Here is an 18971-nt window from a genome sequence, read left to right on the forward strand (position 1 = left end):
AAAGCCAAAAGTAATTTCCCCTAGGGAGGCACGGGGTGTTCCCTTCTAGGCACGCAGGCCCCTAAAATCCCTTCGGGCGGGCGGGTGTGGGGAGACCAGGCGACTAGGAGACCCGGGCGGCGTTAGGGGATGCGAGCAGACTCGCTCAACTGGGGAATTGGCGGCAATACTGCCAGGAGGCGGAACCTAGGGCGCTCGGCGACGCGGTCCTGCGGACTGTCGCTAGTGAGGCACCCGCCGGCCCGGAAGGGGCTGATGCGAACTGGGGCCACGGCAGCCATCGCACTTTGCAGTTAGGTCTCCTGGTGTACGGCCAACGCCAAGCAGGGGATTGCGTTCTCTCCAGTCGCAGGTGAGTGACAGCCCCTCCTTCTGGGAGGACCGACGGGCAGCAGCTATGGATCCCCTAGAAGGCGCACTTTTAGGGCCAAGACCTACTCTGGGTCCCTGCCTGTGGCACTGCGTGAAGGGGCGCCTGTTTTTCACCCCGGTTAGGCGGCACGAGGGAGGTCAAGGCTCGTCCATACTCCGCGGGGCCGTCTGATAGCCCTCGGGGCAGAACACTGATGCTGTCAGACGCTGGTCTTTTCAGGAAAGAATGAGATGGCTGCAGGCAAGCCCCTTCCTTCCCCTGGGCCTCAGTTTCCTTAGCTGGTAAAGTGAAGGTGACGGATCTCACTGACAGCTGAAGAGGCTGTGACGCGGCCTTGTGTTTTCAGCGCTCCCAATTAGTGTAGAGGCAAATTGAGCTTCCTTACTAGTACTGGTTAACGTTTTCCGTAGCCCAAAGTCCCAGTTGAGTGGAAAAAAGATACACTTTTGAGAGAACTGTACTGATTTTTATTTTTATTTTTTTAAATTGTTGTTGTTGTTGTTTTGAGACAGAGTTTCCCCCTTGTCGCCCAGGCTGGAGTGCAGTGGCACGATCTTTGCTTACTGAAATCTCTGCCTCCTGGGTTCAAGCGATTCTCCTGTCTCAGCCTCCTGAGTAGCTGGGATTACAGGCGCGTGCCACCACGCCCAGCTAATTTTTGTATTTTTTTTTTTTTTGAGACGGAGTCTTCTCTCTTGTCACCCAGGCTGGAGTGCAGAGCACTATCTCGGCTCACTGCAAGCTCCGCCTCCTGGGTTCACACCATTCTCCTGCCTCAGCCTCCCGAGTAGCTGGGACTACAGGCGCCCGCCCTAATGCCCGGCTAATTTTTTTGTATTTTTTAGTAGAGATGGGGTTTCACCATGTTAGTCAGGATGGTCTCGATCTCCTGACCTCGTGATCCGCCCGCCTCGGCCTCCCAAAGTGCTGGGATTATAGGGGTGAGCCACCGCATCCGGCCTAATTTTTCTATTTTTAGTACAGATGGGATTTCGCCATGTTGGCCAGTCTAGTCTCCAACTCCTGACCTCAGGTGATCTGTTCGCCTCGGCGTCCCAAAGTCCTGGGATTAAAGGCATGAGCCGCCTCACTGGGCCACTGTACTGATTTTTAAGGTGTTGAAACTTTTCCAAGAAGATAAAAATTTGTTTTAAGACAGCTAAAACTTTGACATTGTTAGCTGAAAGAACCAAATTCGTCAGCAATTTAAGGTGTTTGGTACATTTGACAAAATGAGGTGAAGAAGTCCTTTTAACTTGAAAAATTAAACCTAGTATTATTTATTTGTGTGTTCTTACATCAGCCTCTATATTACCAAGTGTCTTTGAAGATGTCCTATATTCCGTGTTAAAATATCAGTGAAGAGTAAGTCGCATTGAAACCATGAAAGAAGGAAAGAAAAGGAACATTTATTGACTACTATGAGTAAGGCACTAGCTGTCAAATGGTAGTGCCAGTATAGCAAAGCAACATGAATATCTACTATTGTACCTTTCAGCAGACTTGTGTCTGTCACCAAAATGTTTTGAACTTAAAAAATGTTAAGATAGTTCATTGGCATTTTCTGAGTTTGTAGAAAAGGAAGATGTCTTCATTTTAGAAATATCAGAGATGTATTGTCAGTAATTATAAAGATTAGCAGTTTAAGGTACATTTTAACCTTCCTTTGACTTGCATTGTTATACTGGAATGGAAATTCAATCAAGAATTAAGAAAAAAGATGAGTCTAACAGAAATGAAAATCAGCCTGGGCAACATAGCAAGACCCAGTCTCTCCATAAAAAAAAAAAAAAAAAAAAAAAAAAAGCCAGGCACGGTGGCTCAAGCCTGTAATTCCAGCACTTTGGGAGGCCGAGATGGGTGGATCACAAGGTCAAGAGATTGAGACCATCCTGGCTAACACGGTGAAACCCCGTCTCTACTGAAAAAAGAAAATACAAAAAGCTAGCCAGGCGAGGTGGCGGGCGCCTGTAGTCCCAGCTACTCGGGAGGCTGAGGCAGGAGAATGGCGTGAACCTGGAAGGCGCAGCTTACAGTGAGCTGAGATCCGGCCACTGCACTCCAGCCTGGGCGATAGAGCGAGACTTCATCTCAAAAAAAAAAAAAAAAAAAAAATTGCTGGGTGCAGGGCCTTGGCTAGTAAGCCAGTAGTCCCAGCTACTCGCTGCTGAGATGGGAGGATTGCTTGAAGCCAGGTCAAGACCTGTGACCTGTGATCATGTCACTGCACTCCAGCCTGGCTGACAGAAAAAGACACTGGTACTAAAAAAAAAACAAAAAGAAAAAGAAAGAAATAGCAAAAGAAATGAAAGTCATTGCCACATCATTTGAAGCTTACAAGTTAGAATGCTGTATTAGTATTTCTTTTCTCTTTTTTTTTTTTGAGACGGAGTCTCGCTCTATCGCCCAGGCTGGAGTGCAGTGGCTCCAGGCTCACTGCAACCTCCACCTCCAGGCTTCAAGTGATTCTCCTGCCTCAGCCTCTCAAGTAGCTAGGATTACAGGCATGCCCCACCACATCCTGCTAATTTTTGTATTTTTAGTAGAGATGGGGTTTCACCATGTTGGCCAGGCTGGTCTTGAACTCCTGACCTAAAGTGATCCGTCCGGCTTGGCCTCCCAAAGTGCTTGGATTACAGGCGTGAGCTATTGTGTCCTCCTATAGGTATATTTCTACACTTTTTTTTTTTTTTTGAGATGGAGTTGCGCTCTTGTTGTGCAGGCTGGAGTGCAATGGCACGATCTTGGCTCACTGCAACCTCTGCCTCCTGGGTTCAAGCGGTTCTCTTGCCTCAGCCTCCTGAGTAGCTGGGAATACAGGTGCACGCCACCACGCCCAGTTAATTTTTGTATTTTTAGTAGAGATGGTGTTTCACCATGTTGGTCAGGCTGGTCTTGAACTCCTGACCTTGTGATCTGCCCGCCTCGGCCTCCCAAAGTGCTGGGATTACAGGAGTAAGCCAGCAAGCCTGGCCTATTTTTGGAATTTTTTTTTTTTGTAGAGACAGGGTCTTCCCATGTTGCCCGGGCTGGTCTCAAACTCCTGTGTTCAAGTGACCCCCCACCTCAGCCTCCCAAAGTGCTGGGATTACAGGAGTGAGCCATCATGCCCAGTTCATCCTTATTTATTTATTTATTTTTTAAAAAAGACAGGGTCTCACTTTGTTGCCCAGTTTGGAATGCAGTGGTGTGATCATAGCTCACTGCTTGAATTTTGGGGCTCAAGCAATCTTCCAGCCTCCGCCTCCTGAGTAGCTGGGACTGCAGTTTCTTGCTACCATACCCAGGTAATCTAAAAATTTTTTTGTACCAGGCGTGGTGGCTCACATCTGTAATCCCAGCACTTTGGGATGCTGAGGCGGATAGATCTCGAGGTCAGGAGTTCAAGACCAGTCTGGCCAAGATGGTGAAACCTCGTTCCTACTAAAAATACAAAAAAATTAGCCAGGCATGGTGGTGGGCGCCTGTAATCCCTGCTACTTGGGAGGCTGAGGCAGAGAATTGCTTGAACCCAGGAGGTGGAGGTTGCAGTGAGCCGAGATTGCGCCGCTGCACTCCAGCCTGGGTGACAGAGTGAGACTCTGTCTCAAAAAAAAAAAGATTTTTTAAATTTAGAGATGGGATCTTGTTATGTTGCTCAGGCTGGTCTTTAACTCCTGGTCTCAGGTGATCCTCCTGCCTTGGCCTCCCAAAGTGCTGGGATTACAGACATGAGCCACTGTGCTCAACCTGGATATTTGTATTCTAGGACAGTTACTACATCCATTTCACCACAGCATTACCATGCTTTGCATCCCAAAGTTATTAGTGCATTGATTCTGCAGTCATACTCCAATGTCATATTTGCCTCTTTAGACTGTTTTGTCCCTTATTTTCTCCCAGCAGTACTTTTTGGGCATTTGTATTTTGTCATCTTATGTGTTTTTTTTTTTTTTTTTTTTTTTTACAGGACCCTAGAACTAATGTGTATTTTTTATTTTTATTTTTATTTTTTTTTGAGATAGGGTCTCACTGTCACCAAGTACATGCTATTACGTCTGGTTAATTTTTTTTTTTTTTTTTTTTGAGACGGAGTCTGGCTCTGTGGCCCAGGCTGGAGTGCAGTGGCCGGATCTCAGCTCACTGCAAGCTCCGCCTCCCGGGTTCACGCCATTCTCCTGCCTCAGCCTCCCGAGTAGCTGGGACTACAGGCACCCGCCACCTCGCCCTGCTAGTTTTTTGTATTTTTTAGTAGAGACGGGGTTTCACCATGTTAGCCAGGATGGTCTTGATCTCCTGACCTCGTGATCCACCCGTCTTGGCCTCCCAAAGTGCTGGGATTACAGGCTTGAGCCACCTCGCCCGGCCACGTCTGGTTAATTTTTATATTTTTTATAGAAATGTGGTTTTTCCATGTTGCCAAAGCTGGTCACGAACTAAATATTTATTTATTTATTTATTTTTTGAGACAGAGTCTCGCTCTGTCACCCCAGCTGGAGTGCAGTGGCGTGATCTTGGCTCACTGCAACCTCTGCCTCCCAGGTTCAAGCGATTCTCCTGCCTCAGCCTCCTGAGTAGCTGGGATTACAGGCGTATGCCACCACAGCACGCTAATTTCTGTTTTTTTAGTAGAGACGGGGTTTCTCCATGTTGATCAGGCTGGTCTCAAACTCCTGAACTCAGGTGATCTGCCCGCCTTGGCCTCCCAAAGTGCTGGGATTATAAGCGTGAGCCACTGTGCCTGGCCATTAATATATGGTTTTAAAAAGTAAATGAGACAGGCATAGTGTGGCCTATGCCTGTAGTCCCAGGTACTCAGGAGGCTGAGGTGCGAGGATTGCTTGAGTCCCTGAGATTGAGGTTGCAGTGAGCAGAGACCATGCTCCTGAACTCTAGCCTGGGTGAGAAGGAGACTCTGTCAAAAAAATAAAAAGTGGTCGGGCGCAGTGGCTCACACCTGTAATCCCAGCACTTTGGGAGGCCGAGGAGGGTGGATCACTAGGTCAGGAGATCAAGACCATCCTGGCTAACATGGTGAAACCCTGTCTCTACTAAAAATACAAAAAATTAGCTGGGCGTGGTGGCGGGTGCCTATAGTCCCAGCTACTCAGGATGCTGAGGCAGGAGAATGGTGTGAACCCAGGAGGTGGAGCTTGCAGTGAGCAGAGATCACGCCAGTGCACTCCATCCTGGGTGACAGAGCGAAACTCCGTCTCAAACAAAAAAAAAGTAAATGGTTTTGTGTAATTACTCATCTAAATCAGTTTTAAATATTAAATGCCATATAAGCTTTTTAAAATTTGCTTTAAAATTTTTTCTATAATAGCTTTTTTGAGATATAGTTGATAAACCGTAAAATCGACCTTTTAAAATTGTACAATTAAGTGTTTTTAGTATAGTCGCAATGTTGTGTAAACATAGCCACTATCTAATTCCAGAACATATGATCATCCCAAAAAGAAACCCAGTACCCATTAGCAATCATTCCCCATTTTTCCTTCCTTCAGTCTGACAACCACTAATATACTTACTCTATGGATTTATGTATCCAGGATATTTCATTTAAATGAGCCATCCATATAAGTTTAATGGAACAAGGCTTTAAGAAGTTACTTGTAATCTGAGATTCTGTTCCATTACATCCTTTGCACTGATTTTCATGTTACTTGAGTAGATCACTTTTCTAACCTGCATAGAGACTTTTCCTGTTTGGTATTGGTGCAATAAATAAATCTGCTGACGTGTGTATGTTTCCTTGTTCTTGACCTTTGCTCTTCACATGTCTTAATAGTGTGTTCATGGTGTTGTATAACCTGTTTTCTGGGCTCAGGTATCTGTTTGCAGCTAAGTAACTTTTAATCTTAGTTGGGCGTTTTTACTTCTACTTAAAACAACAACAACAACAAAAAATAGTTAATTCTGTTTCTAGTTACTCCTAGTTTGTTTTAAGGTTCCTAGAAAGCACAATTTTTTTTTTTTTTTTTTTTTGAGGCAGAGTCTTGCTCTGTCGTCCAGGCTGGGGTGCAGTGGCTCGATCTCAGCTCACTGCAACCTCCACCTCCTAGGTTCAAGTGATTCCCCTGCCTCAGCCTCCTGGTTAGCTGGGATTACAGGCGTGCGCCACAACACCCAGCTAATTTTTGTATTTTTAGTAGAGATGGGGTTTTTGCCACTTTGGCCAGGCTGGTCTGGAACTCCTGACCTCAAGTGATCCACCCACCTCGGCCTCCCAAAGTGCTGGGATTACAGGTGTGAGCCACTGTGCCTGGCCGAAACCACAATTTTAAAGAAATATATATATTATTATCTTCTAAAGCAGAGTTTGTCTGTGTCTTATTAGATTGTCTCTCTTGGGACAAATTTTACAACAGCAAATTGGTACCATTCTTATGCAAAAAGTCCTTTTTCTTTCAAGGCTTTTCACCATTCCTTAGCTCTCACCTACCAACAGTCATCTTCAATGAGGACTTTGCCACTTGATTCACAGTCTGTATCAGTGCCCTTCAGTCTTCCAGGTGATTACGCTGCCTGTCAGTGTGGACAGTGTACCCTCTAGCCTGGCTTCCAGTATCTTTCACCTTCATTTTTTTTATCTGTCCATGCCAGAACGAGGCCTTGGAGTTTGCCACCACCCAACCCTGAACTTCTCTTGAATTCTTGAACCCCCTATTCTCTTACACTTTGCTGGCACAATTCTGGCCCCCTTTCACCTCTCTCACCCTTTTCTGTTTTTGGCTTAGAGAGTTTTTCTACCCTATTTTCTCAATTCTGTTCTGTGAGAAGCCTGCCTTTGATCACCGCCCCATGTCTGTATACTACCTTTCTTTACCTTTGTCCACTCAACTAGAACTTCTGATCAGATCCCTAAAGCCCCTCTCACTAGTACTCTCAAAATCCTGTTCCCCTTGTCCTTTTTCATTTCTATCCTGGATATTCTAATCTCTAGTCACTCCATGTTGAGCACTGCTAGTGGAGGGTGGAAGGTTGTAAATCAGCACAGATTGGCACTGCTGTGAATGCTTGAGTTTCAATTCCAACTGAGTCCTTGGCTTTTTTTTGCCACTCTTAACTTGATTCATTCCCCACAGTAGCTATTGTAATGCTTGCTCTGCTCCTCAAAAATTCTCTATACCCCTTCACTTTTGGAGTCAGATTCTCACCACCTCCACAAATATTCTGGCCATCTTTCCTTCTAATCTTAGACAGAGAGATATGCTGTCAGTCCAAGCTCCTCTTGGGACTTTGTCCCTTTTGGTTAATACCTTCCTTCCCTATAACTTCTTCTATTCCACTAGCTCCTTCTCTTCAGTTTGTCATCATACTCAAGCCTCACTTTCTTTGAGAAGAAAATTTCACTTCCAGGCCTGGCGCAGTGGCTCACGCCTGTAATCCCAGCACTTTTGGAGGCCGAGGCAGGTGGATCACTTGAGGTCAGGAGTTCGAGACCAGCCTGGCCAATATGGTGAAACCCAGTCTCTACAAAAAATATAAAAATTAGTCAGGAGTAGCGGTGCCTGCCTATAATCCCAGCTACTCGAGAGGCTGAGGCAGAAGGATTGCTTGAACCTGGGAGGAGAAGGTTGCAGTGAGCCGAGATCAAGCCATTGTACTCCAGCCTGGGCGCCAGAGCAAGACTCTGTCTCAAAAAAAAGAGAGAGAGAAAATCTCCTTCCCTTATCCCATTTCCCACATTTTAAAAAAATGATTTTAGTTTTTTACCATTTGAAATTTTTTGAAACAGGAATCTCTCCTCACTGCCTCACCTATTAACCTCTTAACCCATTTACTGTCACCCTGGCTGGAGTGCAGTGGTGCAATCTTGGCTCACTACAATCTCTACCTCCGAGGCTCAAGCAATCGTCCCACCTCAGCCTCCTGAGTAGCTGGGACTACAGGTGTGCACCACCACGCCTGGCTAATTTTTTTTTTTTTTTTTTTGAGATCTCACTCTGTCACCCAGGCTGGAGTGCAGTGGCGTAATCTCCACTCACTGCAACCTATGCCTCTTGGGTTCAAGTAATTCTCCTGCCTCAGCCTCCTGAGTAGCTGGGATTACAGGGGCCCACGACCATACCCGGCTAATTTTTGTATTTTTAGTACAGTCGGGGTTTCACCACGTTGGCCAGGCTGGTCTTGAACTCCTGACCTCAGATGATCCACCTGCCTCAGCTTCCCAAAATGCTGGGATTACAGGAGCGAACCACTGTGCCTGGCCTAATTTGTGTATTTTTAGTAGAGTCAGGATTTCACCATGTTGGCCAGGCTGGTCTCAAACTCCTGATCTCAGGTGATCCACCCGCCTTGGCCTCCCAAAGTGCTGGGATTACAGGCATAAGCCACCACTGCACCTGACCTCACTTCTTTTTTTTTTTGAGATGGAATCTCGCTCTGTTGCCCAGGCTGGAGTGCAGTGGTGCGATCTCGGCTCACTGCAATCTCCGCCTCCTGGATTCAAGTGATTCTCCTGTCTCAGCCTTCCAAGTAGCTGGGACTACAGGCATGCGCCACCATGCCCAGCTAATTTTTGTATTTTTAGTGGAGATGGGGTTTCACCATGTTGGCCAGGATGGTCTCGAGCTCTTGACCTCGTGATCTGCCTGCCTCAGCCTCCGAAAGTTCTGGGATTACAGGCCTGAGCCACTGTAACTGGCTGCCTCACTTCTTAATAACAACAACCAGGCTTATTTTATGCATTTTACCTCATTTGATCTTTATACACCCTGAGAGATTTTTCAGAAGAAATTTATAACTTGTCCAAGGTCACACACTTTATGAATCCTGGAGATAGGCTCTGCTCTGCTTTAAGCACCAAAGTGCTGAGATTACAGGCATAAGGGCAAAGGGTGTTAAGATGGCAAAGTATGAGTTATCCACAGTGAATGGTAAGCAGTTTACTTTGACCTAGGGAAAGCTGCAAGTAAGAAAGTAATATGTGTTGCCAGGTGCGGTGGCTCACACCTGTAATCCCAGCACTTTGGGAGGCCAAGGCAGGTGGATCACGAGGTCAGGAGTTCAAGACCAGCCTGGCCAAGATGGTGATACTCTGTCTCTACTAAAAATACAAAAATTAGCCGGGTATAGTGGCTGGCACCTGTAATCTCAGCTACTCGGGAGGCTGAGGCAGGAGAATCACTTGAAGCTGGGATTGTACCACTGCACTCGAGCCTGGCGACAGAGGGAGACTCTGTCTCAAAAAGAAAACAAACAAACAAAACAAGAAGGATAGAGACAAATTTTGAGGTTAAGATGGTTGTTTAGGAGTGTGACATAAGTTTCTTGACCAGGTGGTTCCTGTGAGAACCACAGAAAGCATGAGTCTTCACTGAAAGAAATTGATAGGACTAGGGATGAGTGGATATGGGATATGAGGGAGGCGAAGGAATTACTTGTCAGAGTCATGAGCTGGAGTGATTTTATTTTGTTTTTATTTTTTATTTTTGAGACTGGGTCTCACTCTGTCACCCAGACTGGAGTGCAGTGGTACAATCTCAGCTTACTACAACCTCCGCCTCCCAGGCGATCCTCTCGCCTCCTGAGTAGCTGGGACAGGTGCATGCCAGTATGCCTAGCAAATTTTTTATTTTTTGTAGGGACAGGGGTCTTGCTTTATTACCCAGGCTGGTCTTGAACTCCTGGCCTCAAGTGATCCTCCCACTTTGGCCTCCTGAGTAACTGGGATTACTGGCATAAGCTCCCACACCCAACCCTGAAAGAGAGAGAGAGAGAGAGTGTGTGTATAATTTTTTTTTTTTTTTTTTTTTTTTGAGACGGCGTCTCACTCTGTCGCCCAGGCTGAAGTATAGTGGCTAGATTTTGGCTCACTGCAGCCTCTGCCTCCTGGGCTCAAGCAGTTCTTGTGCCTCAGCCACCAGACAAGCTAGGATTATAGGCATGCACCACCACACCCAGCTAGTTTTTGTATTTTTAGTAGAGTTGGGGTTTTGCCATGTTGGCCATGGCTGGTCTTGAACTCTTGGCCTCAAGTGATCTGCCTGCCTTGGCCACTCAAAGTCCTGGGATTACTGGTGTGAGCCACCACGCTTGGTCAAAAGTATATTTTTATATATGTGATTTTTTTTTTTTTTTTTTTGATACGGAGTTTCGCTCTGTCACCCAGGCTGGAGTGCAGTGGCACGATCTCGGCTCACTGCAGCCTCTGCCCCCTGGGTTCAAACAATTCTCCTGCCTCAGCCTCCCTAGTAGCTGGAATTACACACGTGTGCTACCACGCCTGGCTAATTTTTTACTTTTAGTAGAGATGGGGTTTCGCCACGTTGGCCAGGCTGGGATGTGATCTTTCTTAAGAGGCTTTTTTCGGCCGGGCGCGGTGGCTCAAGCCTGTAATCCCAGCACTTTGGGAGGCCGAGACGGGCGGATCACAAGGTCAGGAGATCGAGACCATCCTGGCTAACACGGTGAAACCCCGTCTCTACTAAAAAATACAAAAAACTAGCCGGGCGAGGTGGCGGGCGCCTATAGTCCCAGCTACTTGGGAGGCTGAGGCAGGAGAATGGCGTGAACCCGGGAGGCGGAGCTTGCAGTGAGCTGAGATCCGGCCACTGCACTCCAGCCTGGGCAACACAGCGAGACTCCATCTCCAAAAAAAAAAAAAAAAGAGGCTTTTTTCCCTCTTATTTTCCATATTACCGTATCGGTTTATCAAGGGATATATCAAGTAAATACTGAATTTTCTACTATGATTTAAAGGATTTTTTATACCATTCAGTAATGGCCAGGCATGGTGGCACACGCCTGTAATCCTCAGCACTTTGGGAGGCACAGGTGGGAGGATGGCTTAAGCCCAGGACTTTGAGACCAACCTGGGCGACATAGTGAGACTCCTGGCTCTTTAAAAAAAACTTGATAATGTGATTACATTTGAAAAATACAGAAAGATAACACCCAGAAATTTACCACCTGGAACCAATTGCTAATAAGACGGACATAAAGAGAAAAAGTCTTTTTATTCCACACAGGTATAATTAGACTTGAAAACTTACTTTATTAATATAACCTTCCTTCTTCTCCTCTTTCTATTCTCCCTATTTTTCTTCCTCCCTCTCTCCAACCACCCACAACGAGGTTCGATAAATACCTCATAGGCCGTATATACTATAAAGTATTTTTTTTTTATTTTTTGAGACAGGATCTTTCTCTGTTGCCCAGGCTGACGTACAGTGGTACAATCCTGACTCACTGCAGTCTTGACTTCTCAGGCTCAAGGGATCCTCCTAACTCAGCATTCCAAGTAGCTGGGACTACAAGCATGAGCCACCATGCCCAGCTAATTTTTTTTTTCATTTTTTGTAGAGACAGGGTCTCACTATGTGGCCTAGGATGGTCTTGAACTCCTGGGCTCAAGCCATCCTCCTGCCTGTACCTCCCAAAGTGCTGGGATTACAAATGCTAGCCACCATACCCAGCCTAAAATTTTTCTTAAGTAACATTTGTGATACATATCTTGAAACTTTTCTATATTTAGGATAATTTCCTTTTTTTTTTTTTTTTTGAGACATTTTCACTGTGTCACCCAGGCTGAAGTGCAGGGGTGAAATCTTGGCTCACCCTCCTCCTCCCCGGTACAAGTGATTCTTGTGCCTCAGCCTCCCAAGTAGCTGAGATTACAGGCGCTAGCCACCATGAACAGCTAATTTGTGGTGGTGGTGTTGAGATGAAGTCTCACTCTGTCGCCCAGGCTGGGGTGCAGTGGCGCGATCTCGGCTCACTGCAGCCTCCGCCTCCCGGGTTCAAGCAATTCTGCCTCAGCCTACTGAGTAGCTGGGATTACAGGCACGCGCCACCACGCCCAGCAAATTTTTATGTTTTTAGTAGAGACCAGATTTCACCATGTTGCCAGCCTGGCTGGTCTTGAACTCCTGACCTCAAGTGATCTGCCTGCCTCAGCCTCCAAAAGTGCTGGGATTACAGGTGTGAGCCACCGCGCCCAGCCTCTATATTTAGGATAATTTCCTTTTTTGTTTTTGTTTTTTGAGATGAGTCTCGCTCTGTCACCCAGGCTGGAATGCAGTGGCACAATCTCGGGTCACTGCAACCTCCGCCTCCCAGGCTGAAGCAATTCTCGTGCCTCAACCTCTGGAGTAGCTGGGACTACAGTAGCGCACCACCACACCCAGCTAATTTTTGTATTTTTAGTAGAAACGGGGTTTCACCATGTTGGCCAGGATAGTCTCAAACTCCTGACCTTAAGTGATCCACCCACTTCAGTCTCCCAAAGTGCTGGGATTACAGGCATGAGCCACTGCACCTGGCCTATATTTAAGATAATTTCTAAAGGTAGAATTCTTGGGTCAAATAATATTAACAGATATACTATTGCCTAATTGATTTTGTACCAATTTATGCTGCCACCAAATGTGCCTCTTTTACCACATCCTTTCTCATCCTGGCTGTTATAATTCTTTTTCATTTTGCTACTTTAATGGACAAAGAATGGTTTCTACTTGATATTTTAATGTCATTTTGTGTTTTTGTTTTGTTTTGTTTTTAAGACAGGGTCTCACTCTGGCACCCAGGCTAGGGTGCAGTGGTTTGATCAGGGCTTACTGCAGCCTCAACCTCCTGGGCTCAAGTGATCCTCCCACCTCAGCCTCCTAAATAGCTAGGACTACAAGTGCATACCACCACGCCTAGCTAATTTTTTATTTTTTTGTAGAAACAGGATTTCGCCATGCTGCCCAGTCTGGTCTTGAACTCCCAATCTCAAGCAATCCTCCTGCCTAGGCCTCCCAAAGTGCTGGAATTTCAAGCATGAGCCACCACACTCAGCCCGCATTTTGTTTTTTATGCACAGTATAGATCATATTAAACCAGCTTGGATAAGAGTGTGTAACTCTTTGTAGTAAGGTTGCTGTAGGATTATCTACTCAGAGTTGGTGTTTAACAGTATTGGCGTTTAATGTATATTGGTGTTTAATGTTGACTACTAAATTAAAAACTCTTTTTTTTCAGACCCTATCAGATTTGGATATGTCCTTCATATTTGATTGGATTTACAGTGGTTTCAGCAGTGTGCTACAGTTTTTAGGTAATGGTGGTCCTTTGTTCTCTCTAGTTATCCCCTTTGGTCTTATTTATTTAATAGTGCTTATCTGTGTCAAGTCTCTTAAGAATAGTTAAGAATATGGGCTTTGAAATCATACATAGATGTTCAATTACTCATTGTATCGCTTTTAAATTAAGTAATCTTTGGCAAATTACTTTTTCACCTTAGCCTGAGTTTTCTTTTTTTTTTTTTTTTTTTTTGAGACGGAGTCTCGCTCTGTCGCCCAGGCTGGAGTGCAGTGGCCGGATCTCAGCTCACTGCAAGCTCCGCCTCCCGGGTTTACGCCATTCTCCTGCCTCAGCCTCCTGAGTAGCTGGGACTACAGGCGCCGCCACCTCGCCCGGCTAGTTTTTTGTATTTTTTAGTAGAGACGGGGTTTCACCAGGTTAGCCAGGATGGTCTCGATCTCCTGACCTTGTGATCCGCCTGTCTCGGCCTCCCAAAGTGCTGGGATTACAGGCTTGAGCCACCGCGCCCGGTCAGCCTGAGTTTTCTTATCTGTAAAATGGCAGTAATAATTCCTACCTCTTAAGGTGTTAGGAATATTACTAACAGAAATATCTACCATTCATTAGCTAGTTTACCTATGTGCTTTAATGCTTTATGTCATTTAATCCTTACAGGATTATTATTAAAATGCATGTTCCATAAAATAGCTTATACACCATAAATAGCAGTTGATAATATGCTAAATGAGACTTCTTTACCCAGCAGTTCTTTTTTTTTTTTTTTTTTAATTTTATAGAAACGGAGTCTTGCTATGTTGCCCAAGCTGGTCTTTTGTTTGTTTGTTTGTTTGTTTTTGAGATGGAGTCTCACTCTGTCGCCCAGGCTGGAGTGCAGTGGCGTAATCTCAGCTCACTGCAACCTCCACCTCCCAGGTTCAAGCGATTCTCCTGCCTCAGCCTCCCGAGTAGCTGGGACTACAGGTGTGTGCCACCAGGCTGGCTAATTTTTGTATTTTTTGTAGAGATGGGGCTTCGCCATGTTGGCCTGGCTGGTCTTGAACTCCTGAGCTCACGTGATCCGCCCACCTCAGCCTCCCAAAGTGCTAGGATTACAGGCGTGAGTCACTGTGACCAGCCTTGCTACAGTTTTTTGTGTGTTTTTTTGTTTGTTTGTTTGTTTGTTTGTTTGTTTGTTTGTTTGTTTGTTTTGAGACAGAGTCTCGCTCTGTCACTCAGGTTGGAGCACAGTGGTGCAATCTCAGCTCACTGCAACGTTCGCCTCCTGGTTCAAGCAATTCTCCTGCCTCAGTCTCACGAGTATCTGGGATTACAGACATGTACCACCATCCCTGGCTAATTTTTTATATTTTTAGTAGAGATGGGGTTTCACCATGTTGGCCAGGCTGATCTTGAACTCCTGACCTCAAATGATCCACCCGCCTTGGACTCTCAAAGTGCTAGGATTACAGGTGTGAGCCACCGTGCCCGGCCTCCTTGCTACAGTTTTTAGGTAATTAATATTGGTCCTTTGTTCTCTATAGTTATCTCCTTTAGTTTTATTTATATAATAGTGCTTATTGTGTTGAGCCTCTTTATATATGAAGCAATAGTTAAGAATAGTTAAGGCCAGGCGCAGTGGCTCACGTCTGTAATCCCAGCACTTTGGGAGGCTGAGGCAGGTGGATCACGAGGTCAGGAGATCAAGACTATCCTGGCTAATACGGTGAAACCCCATCTCTACTAAAAATACAAAAAATTAGCCGGGCGTGGTGGCAGGCACCTGTAGTCCCAGCTACTCGGGAGACTGAGGCAGGAGAATTGCTTGAACCCGGGAGGCGGAGGTTGCAATGAGCCGAGATCAGGCCATTGCACTCCAGCCTGGGCCACAGGTGAGACTCCATCTCAAAAAAAAAAAAAAAAAAAACATGGGCTTTGTAATCATAGAAATATGTTGAGTTACTCACTGCATCCCTTTTAAATTATGTAATCTTGGGCAAATTACTTTTTCATGACACTCATAGTAGTGATAGTCATAGAAGTAGATTCCTTAATGATAAAGAATATATATATATAGTTCTCCCCCCAAAAATAAAAGATTAGGACATCAAACAATTTACTTCTTAGACTTAAGCATGGACAAAGGACTAGGTGTTATTTTAGTATGAATTTATTAGAAAACGGATGGCCTGAAACTATAATTGCCAAATGTCTTTAAAAGTTTGTTTATTTCAGTCAGGTGTGGTGGCTGGCTCACATGCAATTCTGTGGAGGTTAGACAATTAAACATGGAAAAAATAAAGTTTGGCTGGGCATGTGGCTCACGCCTATAATCCCAGCACTTTGGGAAGGCAAGGTGGGCCGATCGCTTGAGGCCAAGAGTTCAAGACCAGCCTGGCTAACATGGTGAAATCCCATCTCTACCAAAAAATACAAAAATTAGTCGGGCATGGTAGTGCACACCTGTAATCTCAGCTACTCAGGAGGCTGAGGTGGGAGGATCACTTGAGCCCAGGAAGTTGAGGCTGCAGCAAGCTGTAATCATGCCACTACACTCCAGCCTGAGCAACAGAGTAAGACGCTGTCTCTAAATAAATCAATTAAGTTCAATATGTAATTTAGCAGTTCAATTCCAGTCTATTATAAATTGGTCAATGCTGCCTTTTTTCTGTTTATCAATTTATCTATCAATCAATACCTGATTGATACTTCTAAAATTAAAGTAATCAGCATTTTGGCATTGTAGATATGTTAAGGCAACACACATATTCTATTGACTGGGATGAAGTTTGGTTTTATAATTATCTGAAGTCCCAAATCATGAATAGATTTATTTATTTATTTTTTTTTATTTATTTTTTTAGACAGAGTCTCACTTTGTCACCCAGGCTGGAGAGCAATGGCATGATCTCAGCTCACCACAACCTCTGCTTCCTGGGTTCCAGTGATTCTCCTGCCTCAGCTTCCTGAGTAGCTGGGATTATAGGTGTGTGCCACCACACCTGGCTAATTTTCGTATTTTCAGTATAGACGGGGTTTCACCATGTTGGCCAGGCTAGTGTGAAACTCCTTACCTCAGGTGATCTGCCTGCCTCGGCCTCCCAAAGTGCTGGGACTAGAGATGTGAGCCACAGTGCCCAGCCATGAATAGATTTAAAATAGCTTTTTTAAAACTGAAAATAGGGCCGGGCGCGGTGGCTCAAGCCTGTAATCCCAGCACTTTGGGAGGCCGAGACCATCCTGGCTAACACGGTGAAACCCCGTCTCTACTAAAAAATACAAAAAACTAGCCGGGCGAGGTGGCGGGCGCCTGTAGTCCCAGCTACTCGGGAGGCTGAGGCAGGAGAATGGCATGAACCCAGGAGGTGGAGCTTGCGGTGAGCTGAGATTCAGCCACTGCACTCCAGCCCGGGTGACAGAGCAAGACTCTGTCTTGGAAAAAAAAAAAAAAAAAACTGAAAATAGGTTTAGAACTCCAAGCTTAATTGGGCCAAATTTAACTTCATTTGGATAATTAGTGTTAGATATCACTTTGACCAATCATAGCTCTTGCTTTGCAGGATTATATAAGAAAACTGGTAAATTGGTATTTCTTGGATTGGATAATGCAGGAAAAACAACATTGCTACACATGCTAAAAGATGACAGACTTGGACAACATGTCCCAACATTACATCCCAGTAAGTATATTCCTATATACAATGTGATACTTGATCAAATGATGCTGAGTCATAAGCACTAACCAAAAGTGTTCTGTTTTGTTTTGTTTCAGACAGGGTCTTTCTCTGTTGCCCAGGCTGCAGTGCAGTGGTATGATCACAGTTCACTCTACCTCCTGGGCTTAAGCCATCCTCCTGCCTCAGCCTCCCAAGTAGCTGGGACCACAGGCATGTGCCACCATGCCCAGTTAATTTTTCTATTTTTTCAGAGACCAGGTTTCAGTATGTTGCCCCGGGTGGTCTCGAACTCCTGAATTCAAGTGATCAGCCTCTCTCAGCCTCCCAAAGTATTGGGATTACAAGCATGAGCCACTGCACCTGGCCAAGTTTTTTGTTTTGGGGGCATTTTCTGGTAGATAAATTGTGATCAGGTGATTGATCTGTTCCTAAAATAATAAATTATGGGTGACCTGGCTCCCAGGGAGTATATTTAGATCTTGAATTAGTACTCATACCTTTTTATCAGCTAGTACTCCCTTCTCTAGCTTGAGTAATTAAAAAGTTGTTGCTGAGGGATTGTGACATGATTAGTAAATAGTCCACCATTGCTTTGTTTACATAACCTGAATTTTTTTCTTTCAGTTTTGCTTTTTGTTTTTTTTTTTGAGGCGGAGTCTTGCTCTGTCGCCCAGGCTGGAGTGCGGTGGCACGACTTTGGCTCACTGCAAGCTCCGCCTCCCGGGTTCATGCCATTCTCCTGTCTCAGCCTCCCTAGTAGCTGGGACTACAGGCACCCACCACCACACCGGCTAATTTTTTGTATTTCCCGTATTAGCCAGGATGGTCTCGATCTCCTGACCTTGTGATCCACCCTCCTTGGCCTCCCAAAGTGCTGGGACTACAGGCGTCAGCCACCGTGCCCAGCCTTCTTTCAGATTTTAAAGCCATATTACTTTATTTTATTTGTGTAGAGACAGGGTCTTGCTCTGTCATGTAGGTTGGAGTGCAGTTGTATGATCATAGCTCACCCTTCGAACTCCCAGGTGCAAGTGATCCTCCTGCCTCTGCCTCCCAAAGTGTTGGGATTAAAGATGGGAGCCACTGCACCCTGTACTATTTTAAGCACTAATTCAGTAGATACATTATAGTTTTATACATGACTGGTAACTCAATTTATTAACCAGTTATTTTTCTAGTCTTAATAACCTCAACAATATCTAATGTACACCACAGAATTAATCTAAAGAAAACAAGGTATACATCAACACACAGGAAGTTTTAAAACAGGGGTGGGTGTGGTGGCTCATGTCTGTAATCCCAGCACTTTGGGAGGCTGAGGCAGGAGAATCACTTGAGCCCAGGAGTTTAAGACCTGCCTGGGCAACATACGGAGACTCCATCTCTACAAAAACAAAAACAAAAAATTAGTCTGGCATGGTGGCATACACCTGTAGTCCTAGGTACTTGGGAGGCTAAGGCAGGAGGATCACTTAAGCCTAGGTGTTCAAGGCTTCATTGAGCTATGACTGTGCCACTGCACTCCTAACATGGGCAACAGAGTGAGACCCTATCTCTAAAGAAACAAAAAATACCAAAAAAATTGAAAGTTTTTTTTTTTTGAGATGGCGTCTCGCTCTGTTGCCCACGCTGGAGTGCAATGGCATGATCTCGGCTCACTGCAACCTCCGCCTTCTGAGTTCAAGCAATTCTCCTGCCTCAGCCTCCCAAGTAGCTGGGATTACAGGCACGCGCTACCACACCCAGCTAATGCTACCACACCCAGCTAATTTTTGTATTTTTAGTAGAATGGGGTTTCAACACGTTGGCCAGGCTGGTCTCGAACTCCCGACCTCAGGTGATCCGCCTGCGTCAGCCTCCCAAAGTGCTGGGATTACAGACGTGAGCCACTATGCCCAACCAAAACTTGAAAGGTCTTTTTTTTTTTTTTTTTT

At 45.3% G+C, this 18971-nt stretch overlaps 1 protein-coding gene across 1 annotated transcript in view; it reads left to right on the top strand.

Moving 5' to 3' along the window:
* Positions 1-96: 96 nt before the first annotated feature.
* SAR1B (secretion associated Ras related GTPase 1B) overlaps positions 97-18971 on the top strand; it is a 38349-nt gene continuing 19474 nt past the window's right edge. The window contains exons 1-3 of the mRNA XM_023195939.1: positions 97-352; positions 13322-13397; positions 16921-17040. Of these exons, the coding sequence (XP_023051707.1) occupies positions 13340-13397; positions 16921-17040 (178 nt within the window). The 5' untranslated portion in view covers positions 97-352; positions 13322-13339. The remainder of the gene's footprint in view (positions 353-13321; positions 13398-16920; positions 17041-18971) is intronic.

Source organism: Piliocolobus tephrosceles, chromosome 4, assembly GCF_002776525.5.
Source record: "Piliocolobus tephrosceles isolate RC106 chromosome 4, ASM277652v3, whole genome shotgun sequence".
NCBI lineage: Eukaryota > Metazoa > Chordata > Mammalia > Primates > Cercopithecidae > Piliocolobus > Piliocolobus tephrosceles.